The sequence below is a fragment of the Sus scrofa genome, chromosome 4 (genome assembly GCF_000003025.6).
Source record: "Sus scrofa isolate TJ Tabasco breed Duroc chromosome 4, Sscrofa11.1, whole genome shotgun sequence".
NCBI classification, from domain to species: domain Eukaryota; kingdom Metazoa; phylum Chordata; class Mammalia; order Artiodactyla; family Suidae; genus Sus; species Sus scrofa.
Genome location: NC_010446.5, coordinates 75632168 through 75651656, shown reverse-complemented (window position 1 = coordinate 75651656; position 19489 = coordinate 75632168). Strand labels below are relative to the sequence as shown.

General features: G+C 46.1%; 2 protein-coding genes across 4 annotated transcripts in view; one reads left to right on the top strand and one right to left on the bottom strand.

The window, feature by feature from the left end:
* Window positions 1-5072, bottom strand: part of PLAG1 (PLAG1 zinc finger) — a 50134-nt gene extending 45062 nt beyond the window's left edge. For both annotated transcript variants that reach the window (XM_021089354.1, XM_021089355.1), the window contains exon 1: window positions 4856-5072. The gene's annotated coding sequence lies outside the window, so the exon portion shown is untranslated. The remainder of the gene's footprint in view (window positions 1-4855) is intronic.
* Window positions 5439-10978, top strand: CHCHD7 (coiled-coil-helix-coiled-coil-helix domain containing 7). Of its 2 annotated transcripts, none has more exons than XR_002343320.1 (4): window positions 5439-5588; window positions 8652-8713; window positions 10022-10314; window positions 10840-10978. XR_002343320.1 is itself a non-coding variant. In XM_021089353.1 (4 exons), exons 2-4 carry the CDS (start codon window positions 8660-8662, stop codon window positions 10942-10944), a joined length of 258 nt encoding a protein of 85 aa, XP_020945012.1. In that variant the 5' UTR covers window positions 5440-5588; window positions 8652-8659; the 3' UTR covers window positions 10945-10978. The 2 variants fall into 2 exon arrangements, 1 of the variants encoding a protein (XP_020945012.1); XM_021089353.1 differs by having other exon boundaries at window positions 5440-5588; window positions 10022-10120.

Sequence of the window (19489 nt, the reverse complement as noted above, 5' to 3'; positions counted from 1 at the left end):
CTACATTAATTCCTGTTAAAATTAAAGAAATTAAAGGTCTATTTTTGTTATTTTGCAGTGTCTCATATGTTTTCAAAGTATTTGATATTTCAGATAAGGTGTTTATCAGGTTCTTAAAACATTTAAAAAATGGCTCAAGGGACAATTTTTAGCCCTTTTACCTTTAACATATTCACTATCTTGGATTCTGTTGAACAGATTCAGTTGTTCTTTCCTTCTTCTGAAATTCTTCCCTTACTCAAATAACTTAACTAATGAACCTAAGATGTTATCAATATAAAGAGGAAAATTTATATTTATTTTCTATACATTTGCAAACACATCAGAAAGAACAAGTATTCCAGACAGTGTAAGTGAAATTATTCAGTAATACATCTTCTTTTTAACCTGGGTGTCTGTGTGTGTGTGTGTGTGTGTGTGTGTGTGAGAGAGAGAGAGAGAGAGAGAGAGAGAGAGAGAGAGAGAGAGAGAGAGAGAGAGAGAGACAGGTAATTCTTCATATACATTATTCTTCCAAAGAACAAGATCCTAAGTAAAAAATATTAAAACATTCCTAGAAGGAACCAATATTTGGATTACACAGCTCAAAAGGCAAATGATTATCAAAACAAAACTTCAAAGATAGCTATAGATACAGTTCCAGTCTTCAGGTTTTTCAAATCTCAGAGACAGGAGCTTTCCATTTCATTCAGCAAAAAACAATTTAATCCTTAGAAAGGAAAATTTCCAGAATACCAAACCAAAATGTATACAGTGACAACTAGGATTATGTTAAAAACAAAGGAAAAAACGAACACCTTTGTATGATATTAAAACACAAAGAGTATCCTTAAAATTTTGAAACTATATTAATAAAAACATATTTGCTAATTTATTGAGCTGTAAGATGTCTGTTTATTAAAATATTTACATTATAATAAATACACAGATACTGAATTTTATCAGAATTAGCCCACATTTATATCTCATCTTCCACAGCAGCTAAACTCCTTATAGAGTTTCAAAGAGCAAAATGAGGCATATACATTTCAAGTAAGAATCTCAATCTATGAGGTTTCTCTACTTTTAACTGAAATAAAGATCTTGAGTATATAATAACATTAGCTTGTTTATGTAAACTGGTATAATTTAATAGTAGCCTCAGAAAAAGGATGTTACAATAGGTAGTATTTCTAAGGCATTAAAAAAGCTCAAAACAATCAATTCACATTAGTAATTATGCATGTCCTATCTGAACAAGACTAAAGAATTACAGATTTTACACTTGTGTACTCTGAGGGCATCTTCTGATTCACACAAGCAGCTGGCTGTGTAAAACCCAAACATGAAGAAAGTTTTATACTACCTTTGTGAGATGGGGGAAAAAAAATCACAGTACCAGCACTTTTATTTAGAGGAACAATAAACTAATCATAACTTGAAGTGTCCAAACAACCTGAATAACTCAATGATCTAAGACTCTTCCTTTACTTTGACAGAAACTGAATGTATTAATATCAGTAACTGGTTTGTCTAAGTGGCAACGAGTCACGATTGAAAAGTTTCACTTATTTCAAACACATAGCCTAATTCTGACTACTGACAGTCAGTGCCACTGTGCTGAGCCAAAGTACCATGGAAATGTCAGATACATTTCAAAGGTTTTATACGTCTTCATGGCATTCTGAAACCTCTGGGAAGGTTATTTTGGGGAGGGAAGGAAGTTTCTCTTCTCCATTGACAGTTCAATCACTTTCCAATCAGTTCTGATTTAACAGTGGTTCATGGGATTAATTTTTTAATGAGTTCTTAGAAAGTTGCAATTGCTTCCAAAATCAGAAACCACAAGGTGACCTACTCAAACATTACACTGAGGTAATGCTGTTATGGAGGTATTGAGAGAAAGGTGCAGATAAGAGCTCAGATGTGAGCACAGGTTAACACACACTACACTTCAAAATAATAATCTGTTTGTACAGCAAGGCAAGGAAAAAAAAAAACCTTCTATATGAGAAGTCTAAAAATCCAGCCCTAATTTGAATCCATTTCTATACACCATAAAAACAAAGGAAAATAGGCATTTATTCCAGAAACTTCATATACCTGTGGAAAATGGAACACAAGTCAATTCCATTCAAGATTAACCTTAATCTCAAAAGAGTATAGCAAACAATTTACACATTTTAAATTTTGAAAATATTGTGACAATCTAAGCCATGAGAGTTAGTGGTAGTTTATGATCAGTAAACATTTCCTGTTAAATAACACAAATAAATTCAGCTTAAAAGATGCAAACCAACAGGTTACAGGATTGTAAAATCTTCTAATTTCAAAAGTGCAGAGTTACAGCACATGTATAGGATGGGATTTTAAAATGGGTATACGGGAGTTCCCGTCGTGGCGCAGTGGTTAACGAATCCGACTAGGAACCATGAGGTTGCGGGTTCGGTCCCTGCCCTTGCTCAGTGGGTTAACGATCCGGCGTTGCCGTGAGCTGTGGTGTAGGTTGCAGACGCGGCTCGGATCCTGCGTTGCTGTGGCTCTGGTGTAGGCCGGTGGCCACGGCTCCGATTCGACCCCTAGCCTGGGAACCTCCATATGCCGCAGGAGCGGCCCAAGAAATAGCAAAAAGACAAAAAAAAAAAAAAAAAAAAAAAAAAAAAAAAAAAAAAAAAAAAAAAAAAAATAAAATGGGTATACGTAAACTTTTCCATGGGGCTGGTGCATGTGCTTTTTTCCCCTTAAAGAAATGCCTACTGCTTGCAGTGTAAAAGAATCTCCACCACTCTGCCTGCAGTTTTCAAGCAGAAGTCCTCAATGTACCTTAAGCCAAATTGAATATTAGGTATTTTACAGCTTTTACAAAATGGCTGTAAAATCACATTATGGGCATACACAGCTCTTTGATCTCACTGCACAGAATTCATAACTGTTCAATAATGCTATACCATTACACCACACACCTTAAACTATTTCCATTTTTCCACAATTCCTTCCAAAATCAGCTTCCAAAGCACAGCAATGTAACATGAAAAGTTCCTGGGAGGGCTTGTTACACAAAAGAACAGCTTGGATACAAACTGATCTACACAATATCCATCTTCTGCGGAGCTGACTTATCCCTCCCCTTCCCTCCATCACTGCTAAAGGTGGGTGCACTTGAGTCATGGAAAGAAGAGGCTCTTCCATCACCACACCCTCCCAGCACCTCTGCTTTTGGTCCTCACGCAGGGATTCTGTGTAGGTGATGAAAATCCTAAGAAAAGAGAAGCTGTCCCTTTAAAATGCCCTGCTCTGTCCCACATCCCACGTGGAACCAACATCAGCAGCACTTTCCCACTAACTTCAATGTGATGCAAGAGGCACCATCCTTTTCCATACATAAAACCAGAAAACCTCAGCTTAACATTCTTTCCTGAGGATGAACAGGTGAAGCAAACGTGTCAGGAAGGGAGAAACCCAGCAACTCCCCACCCCACCCCAAAAGGTGCTCCAGTCTTGCACACCAGCCTCTCTGAGCAACATCACCTCTCTACCCCTCCTCTGTAGAGCCCAGTTTAAAGAAAGGAGGGAGCCACTAACAAAACCTGAAGCAGAAATGCGACGAAAATGCAATCTAGAGCCGGAAAGGTTTATTCTTCCAATCACACATATTAACTCTATTAAGAAAATGGCATCACTTTTTTTTTTCCACCAGGGGAAAAAAAAAAAAAAACCCGCAACGATCATTAAAAGAGTTATAAAATAGCAAATATAGTGTTTATCTTATCTCAGATCAGTCCACATTACCAATAAGTTTAGCAGTTTCTGCACTACCATCTCCCCCCCTCCCTCCCCCTCCTTCTCGAGCATCGGATTTTCACGTTTTCTCATTGTCGGTTGAGTTATAAAAGGCTTTTGCCCTTCGAAAGTTTTAAAAAATAAATAAATATTAACTCCTTGGTCCCTGCAAAGTCAAAATGGACTTCAGGGGAAAGGCGGTTCATACTTTTACCTTGAGCGAGAAAAGGGGGAGCATCCCGGATTTTTTGGGATTTTTTTGCGATTTTTAAAAAATTTTTATTTGGTTATATGCCTGAGTTCTCCCTCCATTTTGGTTGTTTATGATACTGACAACAAGCTGTCCCAGCTCTGTGCAGATCTCCTGCTTTCATTTAGCACCCCCTCCCCCCCCGCAGCCACACATCCCGGGCTCACACCTCCCCGCAGACCCCGCACCCCGACCCCGACTCGCCCACCTGAGGAAAGGGCAAAAACAAATTCATTTCTCCCCCAAAGAAAAAACCTCTTTTGAAAAAGGGGCAAAGTTCCCCCAAGTCACTCAAAGTGCCCCCCAAATATTGCCGACTGCGGGTTTCCGCCAGGCCCTTTGGGAAGCGACCTTCCCCCGGGATGTTTTGGTGGAAAATGCGGAGAGTTTACTCTCAAAACTGAATTTATATTAATTTTTCCCTTATTTTTCGGGTCTCTAATGTCTTCCGCTCTCGCTGCTGCCGCTGCCGCTGTCACAATATTCACAGCACCAGAGAGGAGGAGGAGGAGGAGGAGGAAAACTTTTCAAACTTTCCAGACCCTGAATAAAGGGTTTTTTTTTTTTCCCACCGACCTCACCTTCGGGTCTCCAGCCGCATCGCCCCCTGCCCTGTCAGAAGCGACTTCGGGAGTCCTCGCACCCCCGCTGAATGATTTTATTTTATTTTTTATTATTATTTTTCTCTCTGGGGTCCTGAGCAGGGGCTGAGAGTAGCACAAACTTTTCCTCCTCCTGCCGCCGCCGCTGCTCCTCTGCCCCCTCGGCTAGTCCCATAATTTAAATAACCCTGATATTTCTCCCGCTAAACGCCTCTCCGCCGCCCCGGACCCCGGGAGAACTCACCGCGGGGCTTTAACATCCTCCCTCCGGCCCGTCCGCCGCCTTTACACCGCCCGCGGAATTTCTAATAATTTTTTTCTCATATTTCGGGCTGGACGCGGCGGGCCTGGAAATTGTTTCCTTACGCCTCTTTCCAGCAGCCATTGTAGTGTATGCGCTGCCCCTGCAGCCCAACTTGCAGCTGCCGCCGCCGCCGCCGCCGCCGCTGCCGCCGCCGCCGCCGACGTCGCGCCCACCGCCGCCTCCCCCGGCCTGTTCGGCCACCGCCCCCGCCTCCCGCCGGCCCGCCCCCTGCCCCCGCCCGCCGCTGTGCCCGTCCCCCGGGCGCGCTCCGCCCTGGGGCCGGCCACTGGGCGCCCTCGCCGCCGGGATCCGGCCTAGCGATTGGTCCGCCGCGCCGCCCGTCAATCCAAAGCGCTAAGGGGCGGACAGCGGCGAGGGGGGAGCTGCGGGGCGGGGGCGGGGGCGGGGCCGCGCGCGCCGCCCCGCCCACTCCTCCCGCCTCGGCCCTCCTCCCGCCGGCCGGGGGCGGGGCGAGACCCGCCCGCCCCCGCCTCTCAGGACCCCGCTCGGCTGTCAGTCAGGCGGCGGCGCGCACCGATTGGGCGGGCCGCCGCCGGGGAGCGGGGGCAGCATGTTGGGATGCGCGCTACTTAAGGTCCGGCTGCGTGAGCCATTGACGTGTTTGGAGCTGGAGACGGCCTGGGCGCTGGCGAAGCCTCCGCGCGAGCGCGAGGTGAGTGGTCCCCCGCCCTTCCCTCCGCGGCGGCTGCGGGAAGAGAGGGGCTTTCCTGGGCCGCCGCGGGGCTCGAATCCACTTGTTCGGCCTGAAGCCGCTTCCCCCCGGCCTGGCCTCGGCTCGGGCCCCTTCCTCTCGCACCTCCTCCTCGGACTCGGGTCTCTTCGGGACCGGGGCGAGGAAGGCGCCCCCTGCCCGGGCACCCCCTCCCCTCCCTCCAACCTCCTCCCCAGCGTTTGGAGGGTAAGTGGCTACCCTGGCCCCCAGTTTCCTCCCTTTTCTTTGCCCCCTGCCCTTCTCGGCACCGTCGAAGGTCGAAATAAGGTGTGTTCACCTGCGCCCGCGGTCGGCCGTTGGGCGGACAGGCAGCGCCGCGGGAGGCAGCGAGGCCTGGGGCATGCTTTGCTCCGGGGTCTCCCCTCGCCTTCCCCGCCCCCTCCGCAGAGCCACCCCGACTTCCTGACCCTGCCTTTCTGCACCCAGCAGTGGCTTAAAGGGTTGAGGGCCTTGCAGGACGTCTTTCGGCTTCCCGACGGTTACCCCCGCGTTGGGGGTAGCCGCAGGCCCTGCCTGGGCTCCGACCTGCACTGGGCACGGACGTGTCGGCACGTTCCCTTCCTCCCTCCCTTGCAAAGCTGCTCAGAGAGTGGGGACGTGAACCACTTAGATGGGAAATCAAGAAATACTTTTTTAAGCCGTTGGCCCTTTGGAAAAGATTTTAGAGCTGTTCCTGAAATGTGCTGGGCCTTTGCGGCCCCTCCCTCAAATCTTTGTTTTTTTGACTGTCTTCTGCAAGTAGAGCTCCCTAACGTTTGTATGGTGCCTTCAGAAGATGAGGAGATAAAGCCTCTAACGGAATACTCCAGCTTCCCTTCAGACCCGCTCTTCATTGTAAACCGACATTTCCTCTTCATGTGTAGTTAATACATGAGGATTCATGCGAAGACGGTGACATGTGAAAACCCAAACTTAGAGTGACTTGTATTTAGAATCCGGAAGGGAAAGGAAATGAAATGGTGAATAAACTCCCAGAGCAAACCTCCTTTGGTATATGTGATGTTACCTAGGTGTTATTTTTAAAGAATTCCTGACCCGTGGTGCTGGTAAAATTCAAAGTAAGATGCTTTCCTGTAAGGCACCCAACTTGAGTTTTGTCTGCGCCCGATCGTTGTTGAGGTTATATCCAAGGACGACTATGAACAGCTAAGCATAGTTCAGTGTTCTCACAGCATAGGGCAGATATGAAAAAGAAGGCTGTGAATTTATCTCGTGCCATCATCTCTCAGGAAGAAGTCAAGCCTGCAAACAAACACATTGTGTTCAGGAGAGGGAAAAGCTTCTAGCTATGGTTGAACAGGATCTTGAATTAATTCACTTTTTGCTAAGCTGTTTTTGTTAACCTAGGTATACTCAGGTATTGGTCAGTGAAAATCACAAAGGGATTACTTAGTGGCCCTAAAAGCAAAGGGCTCTGGAATGACTAGACGTTTTTGCATCCTGCTTTTTAAAGGTTGTCTTCTTTAACCTGGATATCCTGATCTTTGCCTTAATAGAGAAACTGAACTAAGTGACTTTTTTCAGAATACTTCCACTTTTCAGGAGCTCGTGGGGTTTGTTTTTTCTGAATGTATTTTATTTCTTTTAACATGGCTGATGTTTTTGGATGGTCCCATCCTGGGCAGGAAATGTAGAAACCATTTTGTATGGAAGTCATTACCTCTTTCTGGTTATCCTGATGCAGTTTTTTATTCAGTGTTTTTTTTTTTGTTTTTTTTGTTTTTGTCTTTTTTTAGTGGGTCACACTGCACTATTTGTTGGCTTCTCCTTGGGTCTTTAGGTAAAAGACAAACTAGAACAGGATTCAGGGGGAAGCTCTTTAAATTAGTGCAGAACATTTACAGATATTTCTGGATGGCTGATTGATAATATACCAATATATCGAAGCAAACAAAATAATCACTTTTAAATAATTAACAGCTAGTTGACTTTCTAATTTCTTTTAATTCCTTCTCAGACATGTTTTTGAAAATAATAGACATAGCAATTTCAGTTAACCACGTTATAGACAGTAGTCGTCAGTCAGCATTCACGATGTGGCTCAGAGGGTTAAGCACCTGACATTGTCTTGGATCCTTGGATCCCTGGCCTCGCTCAGTGGGTTAAGGATCTAGAGTTGCTGTGATTGTGGTGTAGGCCTGCAGCTGCAGCTCCAGTTCGACCCCTAGGCTGGGAACTTCCATGTGCTGCAGGTGCATCCCTAAAAAGAAAAGAAAAAGGAGCAGTTGTCCTGGGATGTAGTTGACATTATCTGTCGTATGAGTGTGTGACTTGACTTGGAATCACTAATTGGCTCTTAGAGAACTCTGATCATCCTTAATCGATAAAGGCTTCTGCAGAGCTGTGTTGGTATAAGGGTTTGGAAGATTAATGAACCACAGTACTAGTACCAGCTTACTTCAACGCAGGGACATCTTAGTTAAGTGGAGGATGCCACTGGAAGTTAAGTTTCAGATTTCTTTTTGTAACTTTTCAAAATGTCAACTAAGCCATAACTTTGCTTTTTCAGTATATTGGCCATCCTAGGTCTGGCCATGGAGTAGATCTTCAGGTGCTTCAGTGAACAGATGTCTTTGCTAAAATTAGGTTGTTCGAAATTATCCCATCCCAGTCTTGTCCGCTAATCAATGTGTAAACAGGAAGCAATCGCTACGGTGCATAGGCTGTGTTCTTAGGTTCTGTTAATACATTTAATTGCTTAACCTTTAGAAATAGGGATAAACTAAAACTGAATTTGAGTTGAACTGTCTTTCTTCCTGGACGTTGTAATCAAATTTCTGTAGATGCATTTAAATCATTTAAACGTGGCCTTTGTGCTGAGACACGTGACAATGCAAAGGAGGATCACATCCAAGTGTTTATTCTAAAAAATACACAGGATATGGCGTTCCTTACCATATAAGCATTATGCCAGAATTAACTTCGCAAGTACTTGTGGAGCTAATGAGATTTCCTGTGTGAATCACTGGGTAACTCTCCCCCCCTACACACACCTGCCTGCAGGAAGAAGGATGCCGGTGGTGGCTCGGAGCATGAGGGATCCTGACGTGAATCCGTGCTTGTCGGTAAGCTGGTGGCTTTCGTTTGTTATGAGTGTTAAGCTGGAAAAACAGGCTGCTTCTGATTTTGTGGCCATTGGCTTTCTGCAGTTCTTGAATAAAGTTATTTCTGTACAAAAAATAATCCTGACCAGCATATCCTTATTTCGCTAGAGCATTTTTAAATATTCATAATTTGGCTAACAAAGATTCATCTCTTTATGTTTTCCTTATTTGTACAGCATAAAGGCTTTTAGTTGTCACTGTAATACTCAACAGGCATGTATAAGATAGTCCAAACATGCAGTGGTAGAAAGTAGGTATTTTTAAAGTGTCACTGAACTTTATGTTTTGATGTCAGTGATTTGTCCTTGAGGCGACCAGTAAGAGAGTAAGAGGCTGATAACTGAATTAGCCTATTTGAAGCCTAAAGATTTTCACAAAGGTATCATATAAACAATGTTTTAGTGCAATAATAAGCTTTTATTGGCATTTATTTGATATCATTAGCAGTTCTTACTTGTGTCACCCTTGAACAAACCAGTCATCAGACTGTGCTGTGAAAGTTACATTCCCTGATCCTGGGTATAGTTTCCAAAAACACATTCAAAAATATTTGGCATGGAAAATTAGCTTTGTTCTATATATGAAGCCTGTCTCAACAACTTTATTAAGTCTCTTTAGGTAGATCAGATTACCTACCCCTTTATCTAAACTTTCCTTCAGTTGACCTCTCAGAAGCATACCTCTCACTTTGAAGTTTGTTATCCAATCTACTTCCAGTTCAGACACCTTGAATTTAATTCCGAAAAGGCAGCTGCCCTCCTTTGAACTCATAGCCCTGTGTTGCTCACTTTGGTTTTGAAGTGATATTAATGATGGCAATTTAAATGGCTTACGTAATAGGTGTATTTACTTGTGTAGCGGAGTGAATGATAGCCATACATTGAGGTGAATGTTGTTAATTTAAGCTTCCTTGATGTAGACTAGTTCTTAGTGACCTAATAGGATGTCACAGCCACCTTCACACCAAACCTTCCAAGTCCCAGTGTGAACTTGGAGGAGCAGGAGATGGTCTGGCTTCTCACCTGAGCACATCGCCTGTGCCTCAGCTTCTTTGTCAAAGGGTTACGGGGTTAAGCGATCTCAGTCAGTGCTTTGACACAAGCAGTTGGAAAGATAAGTCCACTTTTGTTCACTATATGTTCATTAAAAAGAACAAAAAGGCATGAGTTCATATTACCTGCTCTGGGGGAAGCAGCTTCAGGGGTTTGTGTGTTTGTTTTGTAGATGGCGGTTCCCCCTCTTACATGATGCCTGTCTTACGTATTTAAGGAATCTGACGCTTCTGCCAGATGTTTGGATGAAAATAACTATGACAAGGAAAGGTGTTCCACTCACTTCTTGAAGTACAAGAACTGCCGGAAGTTCTGGGTGAGCCCACCTGGTTGCCTTTATGTTAGACGTCATCTCTGAGGCTTGACCGTGAAGCCTGACATCACCAGCCCCTCCCTCAGTAGGGCTGTAGGAACCAGCTCTCTGACTTGATCCTCCCTGCGCCCTGAAGGATACGGGCTGCTCCTCAGCTGCCTCGTCCTGCTCCAGGCGTAAGAAGCAGCTCTGACAGGGTGCGTCTTCCTGCAGGTAGAAGTGTCTGCAACCCTAAAACAGTAGCCTAGTTCCAAGTTTAGTTTCCTGGAGAGGGTGTCCCGCCCCGTCCCAGCACAAGTCAGGCTTCCGTTTTTGCCTCCTCCTCACCCATGCCACCCGTGGCCCCATTTTCCCAGGACAGTGTCGTGTAATTCCTGTTCCTCTGAGCACTGGATCCAGCTGCTTCCTTTCCCGCCAGGTGAACGCTGGCTTCGGTTGGCACTTATTCCATAGCCCCTCTCCACGGCTGGTGCTCCTGTGCTTGAGGTCCCATGCAGATCCTCGCTTCAGCTGCAGTTAACATACTCCTGTGAGAAGGGTCGCCTCTGTCTAGTTGAAAATAGTCTGAAAACATTACCTGGGTCCTAGAACCTTTTTTTTTTTTTTTCCCCTCAAGCTTGGTTTTTGTATTTCCTTTTGAAGAAGGTAGTAGATTACTGGCACATTGGAAGCGCTTGGTACCTGACTGATCTGGGTTTCTTCTTTCTCTTTCCAACACACAGAATTCTGTCATGCTCCAGAGAAGGCAGAACGGAGTGAAGCCACCTATGCCCACGGCCGCAGAAAGAGACGAGATCTTGGGAGCACTGGGAAAGATGCCCTATTGAGCGTTTGCATTAAAATGGTTTATTTAACACAGCAGCAGAGGAATATGTTTAATAAGTGATTACCATAGCGTCCTAGGACCTCCCAGGCCTTTTCCCAGATGGACCTCAGATTCCACAGGGGAAGCCCTGGGTCCTCTGTGTGCTCTCAGCACAGGGCTCAGGGCCAGCAGCTTCTGGCCCTGCTATGTCATGAGTTTCCAAGACGTCCTGAAGGTAAAGGAGCGTGAGGAAAGGCTGCATGAGGGCCGGGCTTTTTTGCTAGGTCTCGAAGGAGAAGGAAGGAGTGACAGGGAAGGACTTAAAGGGGGTGGAAGGAAGGCCATGTTTCCAAGGAAGGGAAATGACGTGGGCGATGGTGTGACAATGGAGGGAAGGCCGGACCCCCTTGGAGAGAAGTCTGTATACTTTTACCCCCGAGGGTGAGGAGGGGAAGAAACTGGAAGACAGTCGAGGGTGGATACGCGTGATGGGCCTCAGCTCGCAGGCGCTGCTAAGACCTCTGCTTCTCTCGCTTCACCTGGCTTTAAGAGGGAGGCAGAGGTGCAGCCAGCTTGTCTCAAATGGCATGCCAGAGACCTGGCTTTCTTTATTTTATATCCTCAAGGAAAGGCCTAGTCAGAGCAGTCCACAGATACCGGACAACCTTCTGAAGGCAGAGCAATGAACCACAGTAACGGAAAGAAAAGGTGATGCCCTTAGCAGTAGGTTTTCCTCCTGCAGGTGAGCTGGACAGGTAGGGCTTGGGATTCTGTAAGTGATGAAGCGTTTCATGATAAAAAAGGGAGAATATGTAGTCTGGTGACCACAGTTCTCCTACCACCATTTAAAACCTTGTTTGTTTCATCTACAGAGTGGTTTTATAAAAGGTTCATTATTTGATCAAATAGAATGTGTATAGAAAGTCACAAAAGCAAATAGCTTTTGTCTCTTCTTCCTCTGGTCCTGGAGCAAGAGTATTATTTTAATAGCCACTGACAGTAAACTGTCCATCTCATTGGTCTTAATCCAAAATGCAGATCAGGTGCTTTTAAACCAGAAGTCCTTGCTTTTCAAATGTGATTCTATTTGAATAAAAGTAGTTTCAGAATTTTTTGATTTGTATTGATTGCTCTAAAAGTGGTGGATTAAAATAGGACCTGAGTGGAGTTGCTGTCGTGGCTCAGTGGTTTAACGAATCCGGCTAGGAACCATGAGGTTGTGGGTTCCATCCCTGGCCTCGCTCGGTGGGTTAAGGATCCAGCGTTGCCGTGATCTGTGGTGTAGGTCGCAGACGTGACTCGGATCCTGAGTTGCTGTGGTGTAGGCCGGCGGCTACAGCTTGGATTTGACCCCTAGCCTGGGAACCTCCATATGCCGCAGGAGTAGCCCAAGAAGAGACAAAAAATTAAAAATTAAAAAAATAAAATAGGATCTGACAAGAACTTAATACATACTGTGTAAGAAGCATTTCAGTACTACGAAGCTTGTTTAAGGGTTGGAATTTTAACGTCACCTTTTTAAATGTACCAGCTAGCATCGGCATTCATCTGGTAGCTATTTGTCCTGGCCTAGCTCTTGTTCTTTAAGATAGCTTTACTGAGATGCAGTTTATACACCACGTACATCTTCTGTCTAACGTGTACAGTGCAGTGACTTTTAGTACATTGACAGAGTTGCGAAGCCACCCCCAAAGTTGGTTTTAGAGGATTTCATCCTAGAAAGAAACCCTGTACCTCTTAGCTCACTGCCATTTCCTCGAGGCATCATCCCCCACCCCCACCCCCCATTTTCCCAACACTGAGGCATCTGCTCTACTACTTTCAGTCTCTAGAATTGCCTGTTCTGGACATTGACATAAGTGGCAGGAGACAACATGGGTGGCTGGCTTCTTCCACTTAGCCTCCTGTTTTCAAGGTTTGTTCCTGCTCTGCATGTATCAATACTTACTTCATTGGTTGTTAATGCTGAATAAGCTTCCTTTGTATGGATAGGCTACATTTAATTTACACATTCATCACTTGATGGGTATTTGGGTTGTTTCCACTTCTTGATTGTCTTATGAGATGAATGAGATGAATTACTTACTCCTTGAACCTTTGTATACAAGTTTTTGTGTTGATATTAATTTCTTTTTGAATATGTACCTAGTGGTTGAATTGCTGGATCATATGGTAACTGTTTAGCCTTTTGAGGAACCGACAAACTGCCACAAACTGTTTTCCAAATTGGGTGCACCATTTTATAAGGTATGAGAGTTCCAATTTCTCCACCTCCTCATTAACAGTTATTATCTGCCTTTGTTTACAGGCATCCTGGTGGGCTTGAGTTGGTATCTCATTGTGGGGTTTTTTTTGGGGTTTGTTTTTTTTTTTTGGTCTTTTTGCCTTTTCTAGGGCTGCTCCCATGGCATATGGAGGTTCCCAGACTAGGGATTTAGTTGGAGCTGTAGCCGCCGGCCTATGTCAGAGCCATAGCCTCGCTGGATCCGATCCAAATCTGCCACCTACTCCACAGCTCATGGCAACGCCAGATCCTTAACCCACTGAGCAAGGCTAGGGATCGAACCCGCAACCTCATGGTCCCTAGTTGGATTCGTTAACCGCTGAGCCATGACGGAATCTCCTCACTGTGGTTTTGATTTGCATTTCCCTGATGGCTGGTGATGCTCAGCATCTTTTCATGTGCATACTGGCCACACGAATTTCTCCTTTGGAGAAATGGTCCTTCAGAGCCGTTGCTCATTTTTAAGTGGGGTTGTATATCTCTTTTTTTTTTGCTATTTCTTGGGCCGCTCCCTCGGCATATGGAGGTTCCCAGACTAGGGGTCCAATCGGAGCTGTAGCCACTGGCCTACGCCAGAGCCACAGCAACGTGGGATCCGAGCCGTGTCTGCAACCTACACCACAGCTCACGGCAACGCCGGATCATTAACCCACTGAGCAAGGGCAGGGACCGAACCCGCAACCTCATGGTTCCCAGCCGGATTCATTAACCACTGCGCCACGACGGGAACTCCGGGGTTGTATATCCTTATTGAGTTGTCAGAATCCTTTACAGGATCCTTGTATCTAGAATGCAAGTCCCCTGTAAGACACATGGTTTGTAAATTTCGTCTTCTGTATTGTGAGTTGTAGTTTTACTTCATGGTGTCCTTTGAAGTGCAGGCTTTCAATTTTGATGAAGTCCAGTATATTTTTTGTTGTTGTAGCTTTTGGTCACGTATCTAAGAAAAGCCCAAAAATTTACACTTAGGTTTCTTCTAGGACTTTATGGTTTTAGCTTCCACATTTAGGTCTTTGATCCATCTTGAGTTAATTTTTCTATGCGGCGTGAAGTGGTCCGGCCCCATTCTTTGCACACGTGCCATCCAGTTGTTTATGCATCTTTTTTTGAAAAGGCTGATTTCTCCTGCTGAATTGTCTTAGCACCTTTGTCGGACACCAGTTGATTGTATTTGTGAGAGTCGATTTCTGGACTTGAAGTTCTAGTCCATTGATCTGTATATTTCTCCTTATGCGGGCACCTTGCTGACTTGATTATTATAGTTTTGTAGTGATGGTGTAGCTTTGATGATTGTTACTGTAGTTGTGTAACAAATTGGGGGTTTGGGATCAGCAAAGTCTTAACTTACATAATCACAGTATGGCTCCACCCAGGCAAAGCTGTTGAGTTCTAAATGTGTCTTCGGTAATTTCTTAACTTCTTATACCTCATACACAGCCTGCCAACGTCAGAATACTCTTCTTGTAACCCACTTGTTCGGGATCGTGTCTCGCTGCTTGGGGCAGGGTCTTCCTCATCACCACTGTTAAACATTCCTCCTCTGGATTTCTCTTTCCAGGATTCTGCTTCAGAGAGGCGAAGCTGATAAACTAACTGTGGATGTGAGCAGGTGCCTTGAGAAATTTGGGAGTCAGGCAGGCCCCTGAAAGCAACTAAAAACTAACAAACTGTGGAAGGCCTTTGACAGCGTTTCCGTGCATCTCACAGGAAGTGAAAGCCCTTCTCTGAGAATCACTGTATCTCTGAAAGCTCCTGGGAAATACACGCAGCACCCTTCATGGTCATGTCCATGAGCCTGGGAAGCCTCTGGTGTGTTATAGATGGTCAACAGCTGCCTCCATGTCTCGGGGGGGGGGGGCTTTTAAAATTGAAAATCATGCAGTTTCAAACAGTGCGAGAGAGAATGCATCATAAATCTGCCCCAAAGCAGCCAGTGTCACGTGTTCAAGGCTTGCCTGCACGTACGAGCATATCTGTGTTCCCTTGTCTGTGTTGCACGAAGGGAACAGCACCGTGCGTCAGCGAAGGTCATCGGCTTCTCACTTAGTGCCACAATTTGGAAGAATTCTCTGCGAGAAGTTACCAATTTACTCCAGCTCTTTCATTGTGCAGATACACCGTCATCTTTGAACCAATCTCTCCCCTCGGTGGGTTCACTATTACAAACGAGGTCACAGCTGCGCTCTTTGCTTGTTCTGTTTTTATCTGTATGATACATTTCTAAGAGTGGAGTTTCTAGGCTAAAGGTTTCAGTGTCTTGAATCTTGTAGGAATTGGCACATCACCCTCCGGCAGGAAGCACAGCGTTCCTACTCCCGGAAGCAAAGCCTGTGAGTGATGTGTTCCTCAGTCCACTGGGCACTTTGAAACCTTCATCCTTTTTTTTTTTTTTTTTTTTTTTTCCCATTTTTATAGTTGAGAAATAGAATGGATGTATTTAACTTTGCCCATTTTTCCCAGTCATTGGTGTGAATCATTTGTGGGCTTCTTGGTAGGATAAGGAGATTGCCGCTTTGTCATAAGTATTCAGTAGAGTTTTTCCCATTTTTCTTTGAACTTGGTTTTCTCATTCCTGTGCAGTGTTTTACATTTTAAGGGAATGAAATGGATCAGTCTTTTTGTTTGTGGTTTCTGGTGTCCAGTAAATATTAAGTGAATCCAGGTACAAGGACCGCTGTTAGAGTTTGATTCTGCTCAGAGAGCGACGAGCCTGGGGGTGGTGGGAGGGCAGAGCAAACTCCCAGAGGGTGAGTAGCCTCGACAGACATGGGAAGGGGTGTGGAGGTGCAATTCTGGGGCCCATTCTTCTTACTGACTGAAGCCAGCGGAAGCAGAAGAGAGTGTTGGGCTCTGAACAGGTGCAGCAGGCTTACATTACGATTGGCCTCAAATGCCGTTCCGGGGACTTGAGCTTTATTCTGAACAAGAAAGAGGAAGACTGTGAGGGGTTGGAGGTGGAGTGGGCCCAGTTTGTGTTGAGAGGGATGACTCTGGAGGCGCTGAGACAGGGCGGTTATTACGAGGATCCTGGATCACTGCGACCGGCTAAACTGCGTCCCTCGGAAGTTCTTGCCTCAACCTGGTTCCCCCTCTGGGCTGCAGCCTGGAGGATCTTCCTAAAGTGCACATCCAGCAAGGCCCCGCTTAGTCCCCAAGCCCAGCCATAACCTAGGGATAAACATCCACATTCCTTCCTCTGGACTGGCCACGTTTGTGAAGGGTGCAGGCTTGAGAACGTTGGGGAGGTGGGTCTTTGAATACACAGATATAGGCTCTGTCCTCCAGGACCTTCGACCTTGGTGAGAGAGACAGACGTGAGCACATCTGTCTCTCCATCCAGTTGCAGGGCCTTCCTGCAGAGTCGCCACTGCCCTGGGTATCCTGCCCTGTGGCCAGCATCTTGGGCATCTCACGGCTCCAGTGCCCTGCATCTCTGCCACCTGTCCCCCCAAGGCCCATCTCACTCCACCCAGCTCCCTCCCATCTCCGCAGTGGCCCTCACTCTGTGACTTCATGTAATTGGATGTATGGTTAGGCACATAAAATTACTGAGGCATGCTTTTAATTTTTCACCTTTCAATTTATTTTGCAGAAGAAGAGAAATGTTGCTTAAGTGTGAAATGCTTTATTCTGAAAAGGAGACTGAAAGAGGTGGACTGGTTTGCTTTTCAGTTGTAAACATAGAATGGCCTTCCAGACAGGTGGTCGGCATCAGGATGCAGGTGTCAGCATCAGGAGCGGACTCTGTCATCGGTCATGTCTGCTCGAAGCCCAGGACCTCAGGGTGGCCACTGCAAGGGCCCGGGGCTGGCAGGTGACTTCTTTTGGGGATCCTGGCTCCGCCTCTGCCCCAGCAGAGCTGTTGCACAAGCAAGTGTCTCCTGAACCCCGCTTGCTTCTAGGAGAGCCTTTAGCCTGCCTTAGGAACCTGCTGGCCTGCAAAAGCACCTCAGCCACACAGCTTTCCTGCGTCTGTGCGCTCAGCCTCACCCTTCATTTTGTCACTCTGTTCAGAGGGCACAGATAGGCAGTTTGGTACCAAGGCAGATTCCCCCGCTCCCTGAGCGTCCTCCCAGAGAAAGAAGAAAGTCAGGGTCCTTCGCTGGCTCTGGGCTTCACAGGGGCAGGGCACTGATGGGGAGAGGGGGCAATGAGGGAAAAGATCGTCCCTAATGAAAGCAGAGGTTCCAAACCCCACGTAATACCCGCAAGTGAAGTACAACGTGATGAGGAAATAGTACTGCATTTGGAGTCAGGATAGGCAGGTTTGAGGTTGGGCTCTGCCACTGATGGTCTGTGCATTCCTGGGCAGGTTCCTTACTCATTTAGAGCCTTTCGTACTATGAATATGTCATTTTAAAAATACCCTTAAAAAAAAATTAAAATGCTCTAACTCTCCTACAGGTTGACGTGAAACCCAAAGCAGTTTCACGTGTGTCATGCGAGTAGGTAATGTGTGAAATGCATTGATAAAAATAGTGGTCTTCTGTGTAGTCAGGAAAGCCTGGCTAATTCTCGGTCCATCCTGAAAACTGCATGAAGTACTGCAGTCGTCTTACTTGACGACCCCCACCCCGCTGCAATCCCTCTTAAAAAATACCTCCGTTTCTGCTTGAAGAGGTTGCAAAAAGCCAAACTGATTATCAGTCTTCTTTCCCTCCCCCACTTTTACAGTCGATTATGTAATTTGCCCCAGAATGTTTCCTCCTTATTTTCTTCTGACGCTGTGCCTATATCGTAGTTGCTTCATGTAGACCAGAAATCTCTACTAAGAAGAGCAAGTACAAGAAAATTCATTTTGCAGACAGGGGGCAGGTTATAAGAACAGGAAATATTTACCAGTCACCCAGAATTATTAGCATGGATGTTCAGGGCACAATGCAGAAGTAACACCTATGTGGACTGGATCTTGCCTCTGCCCAGGAGCAGGGGCCTTGTCCTTCCTCCTCACTTGCAAAGTTGTCCTCGGCATCCTTCAGAGATGGCCTGGCCTTGTCTTACCCGGACATCTCTGGTGCCACCCTGTTCCTGTTCCCAAAGCATCTCTTCCCCCTCCCTGCCAGGGCCTTCCCGATCAGTGCGGCTCAGGTCCACCCCGTCCATACTTGGGTGCTGGTGCCCGTCATTTTGTCCCTGGTTGTAGACGGTGGTTGTCCACATCACATCCCACACTAAATAGCAAAAGCTGAGACCGTTGTGACATTTGTATTTGTATGGCCCCTTGCAGCTTACAAGGCATCCTCAGAAACACGTGTGTTAGGTGGGCATGTGTAGCCAAAGTCCAGCCCCAGGGAGCCACTCCCGGCTCTAGGATGCAGGATGAGACATGCAGCCTGGAAGCCGAAGTTGACCTCTGGACCCTGGACCCTGGCAGGTCCCCTGCGGTGGACTCCCCTGCATTTCCTATGCAGCTCCTGACTGCCGTCTTCCAGTTACTGTTCATTTCACCATTTAGTACTTACTAGGTCTGTACACAAATAACAGGCTTCTGGAGGGGACGTAAGAGGGACAAGAATTTGGAGTTCCCATCGTGGCACAGCGGAAACGAATCTGACTAGGAACCATGAGGTTGTGGATTCGGTCCCTGGTCTAGGTGGGTTAAGGATCCAATGTTGCTGTGAGCTGTGGTATAGGTCGAAGATGCAGCTTGGATCTGGGGTTGCTGTGTGGCTGTGGTGTAGGCTGGCAACTACAGCTCTGATTAGACCCCTAGCCTGGGAACCTCCGTATGCTGCGGGTGCAGCCCTGAAAAGCAAGAAAAAAAAAAAGGAACAAGAATTTATACTCTAGGAGGAAATCGATGAATTAACATTTGTGAATGATTCTTTTTAAATTGTTTTATTATAGTGGATTGACAATGTGCCATTTTCTGCTGTACAACAAAATGGCCCAGTCATACAGGTAGATGGATTCTTTTTCTCACATTATCTTCCATCATGGTCTATTCCAGGAGACCGGATAGAGGTCCCTGTGCTGTACCTACCAGGCATGTTCATTGCCTCTGAGAAGTCTTTTAAAATGTGCCCTCTTGGGGGCCTGTCCACCTGCCCTGAGGTCCTGTTAGAGATGACCGTGCTCTTTGTCATGAAGAACAGGGCAGGGGCCTGGCTCATCTGCAGAGTAGGTTTCTTCCCTGGATGAAAAGGTGAAGCTAAAGCCCCTCCTGACACACACACACACACACACCCCTACCTTGAAGATCCGGGGACTTGTGGATGGGATGGGGGTGTTTTCAATTTATGGCTCAAGGACTTGGCAGCTAGAATCATCGTCTCACCGCTCG

Bases quoted from the DNA above. Each gene is read 5' to 3' on its own strand.
- CHCHD7 (XM_021089353.1), top strand. From the start codon at position 8,660: ATGCCGGTGGTGGCTCGGAGCATGAGGGATCCTGACGTGAATCCGTGC. The intron at 8,714-10,021 runs GTAAGCTGGTGG...TACGTATTTAAG, and splicing joins ACGTGAATCCGTGCTTGTCG to GAATCTGACGCTTCTGCCAG. The intron at 10,121-10,839 runs GTGAGCCCACCT...TCCAACACACAG, and splicing joins AGAACTGCCGGAAGTTCTGG to AATTCTGTCATGCTCCAGAG.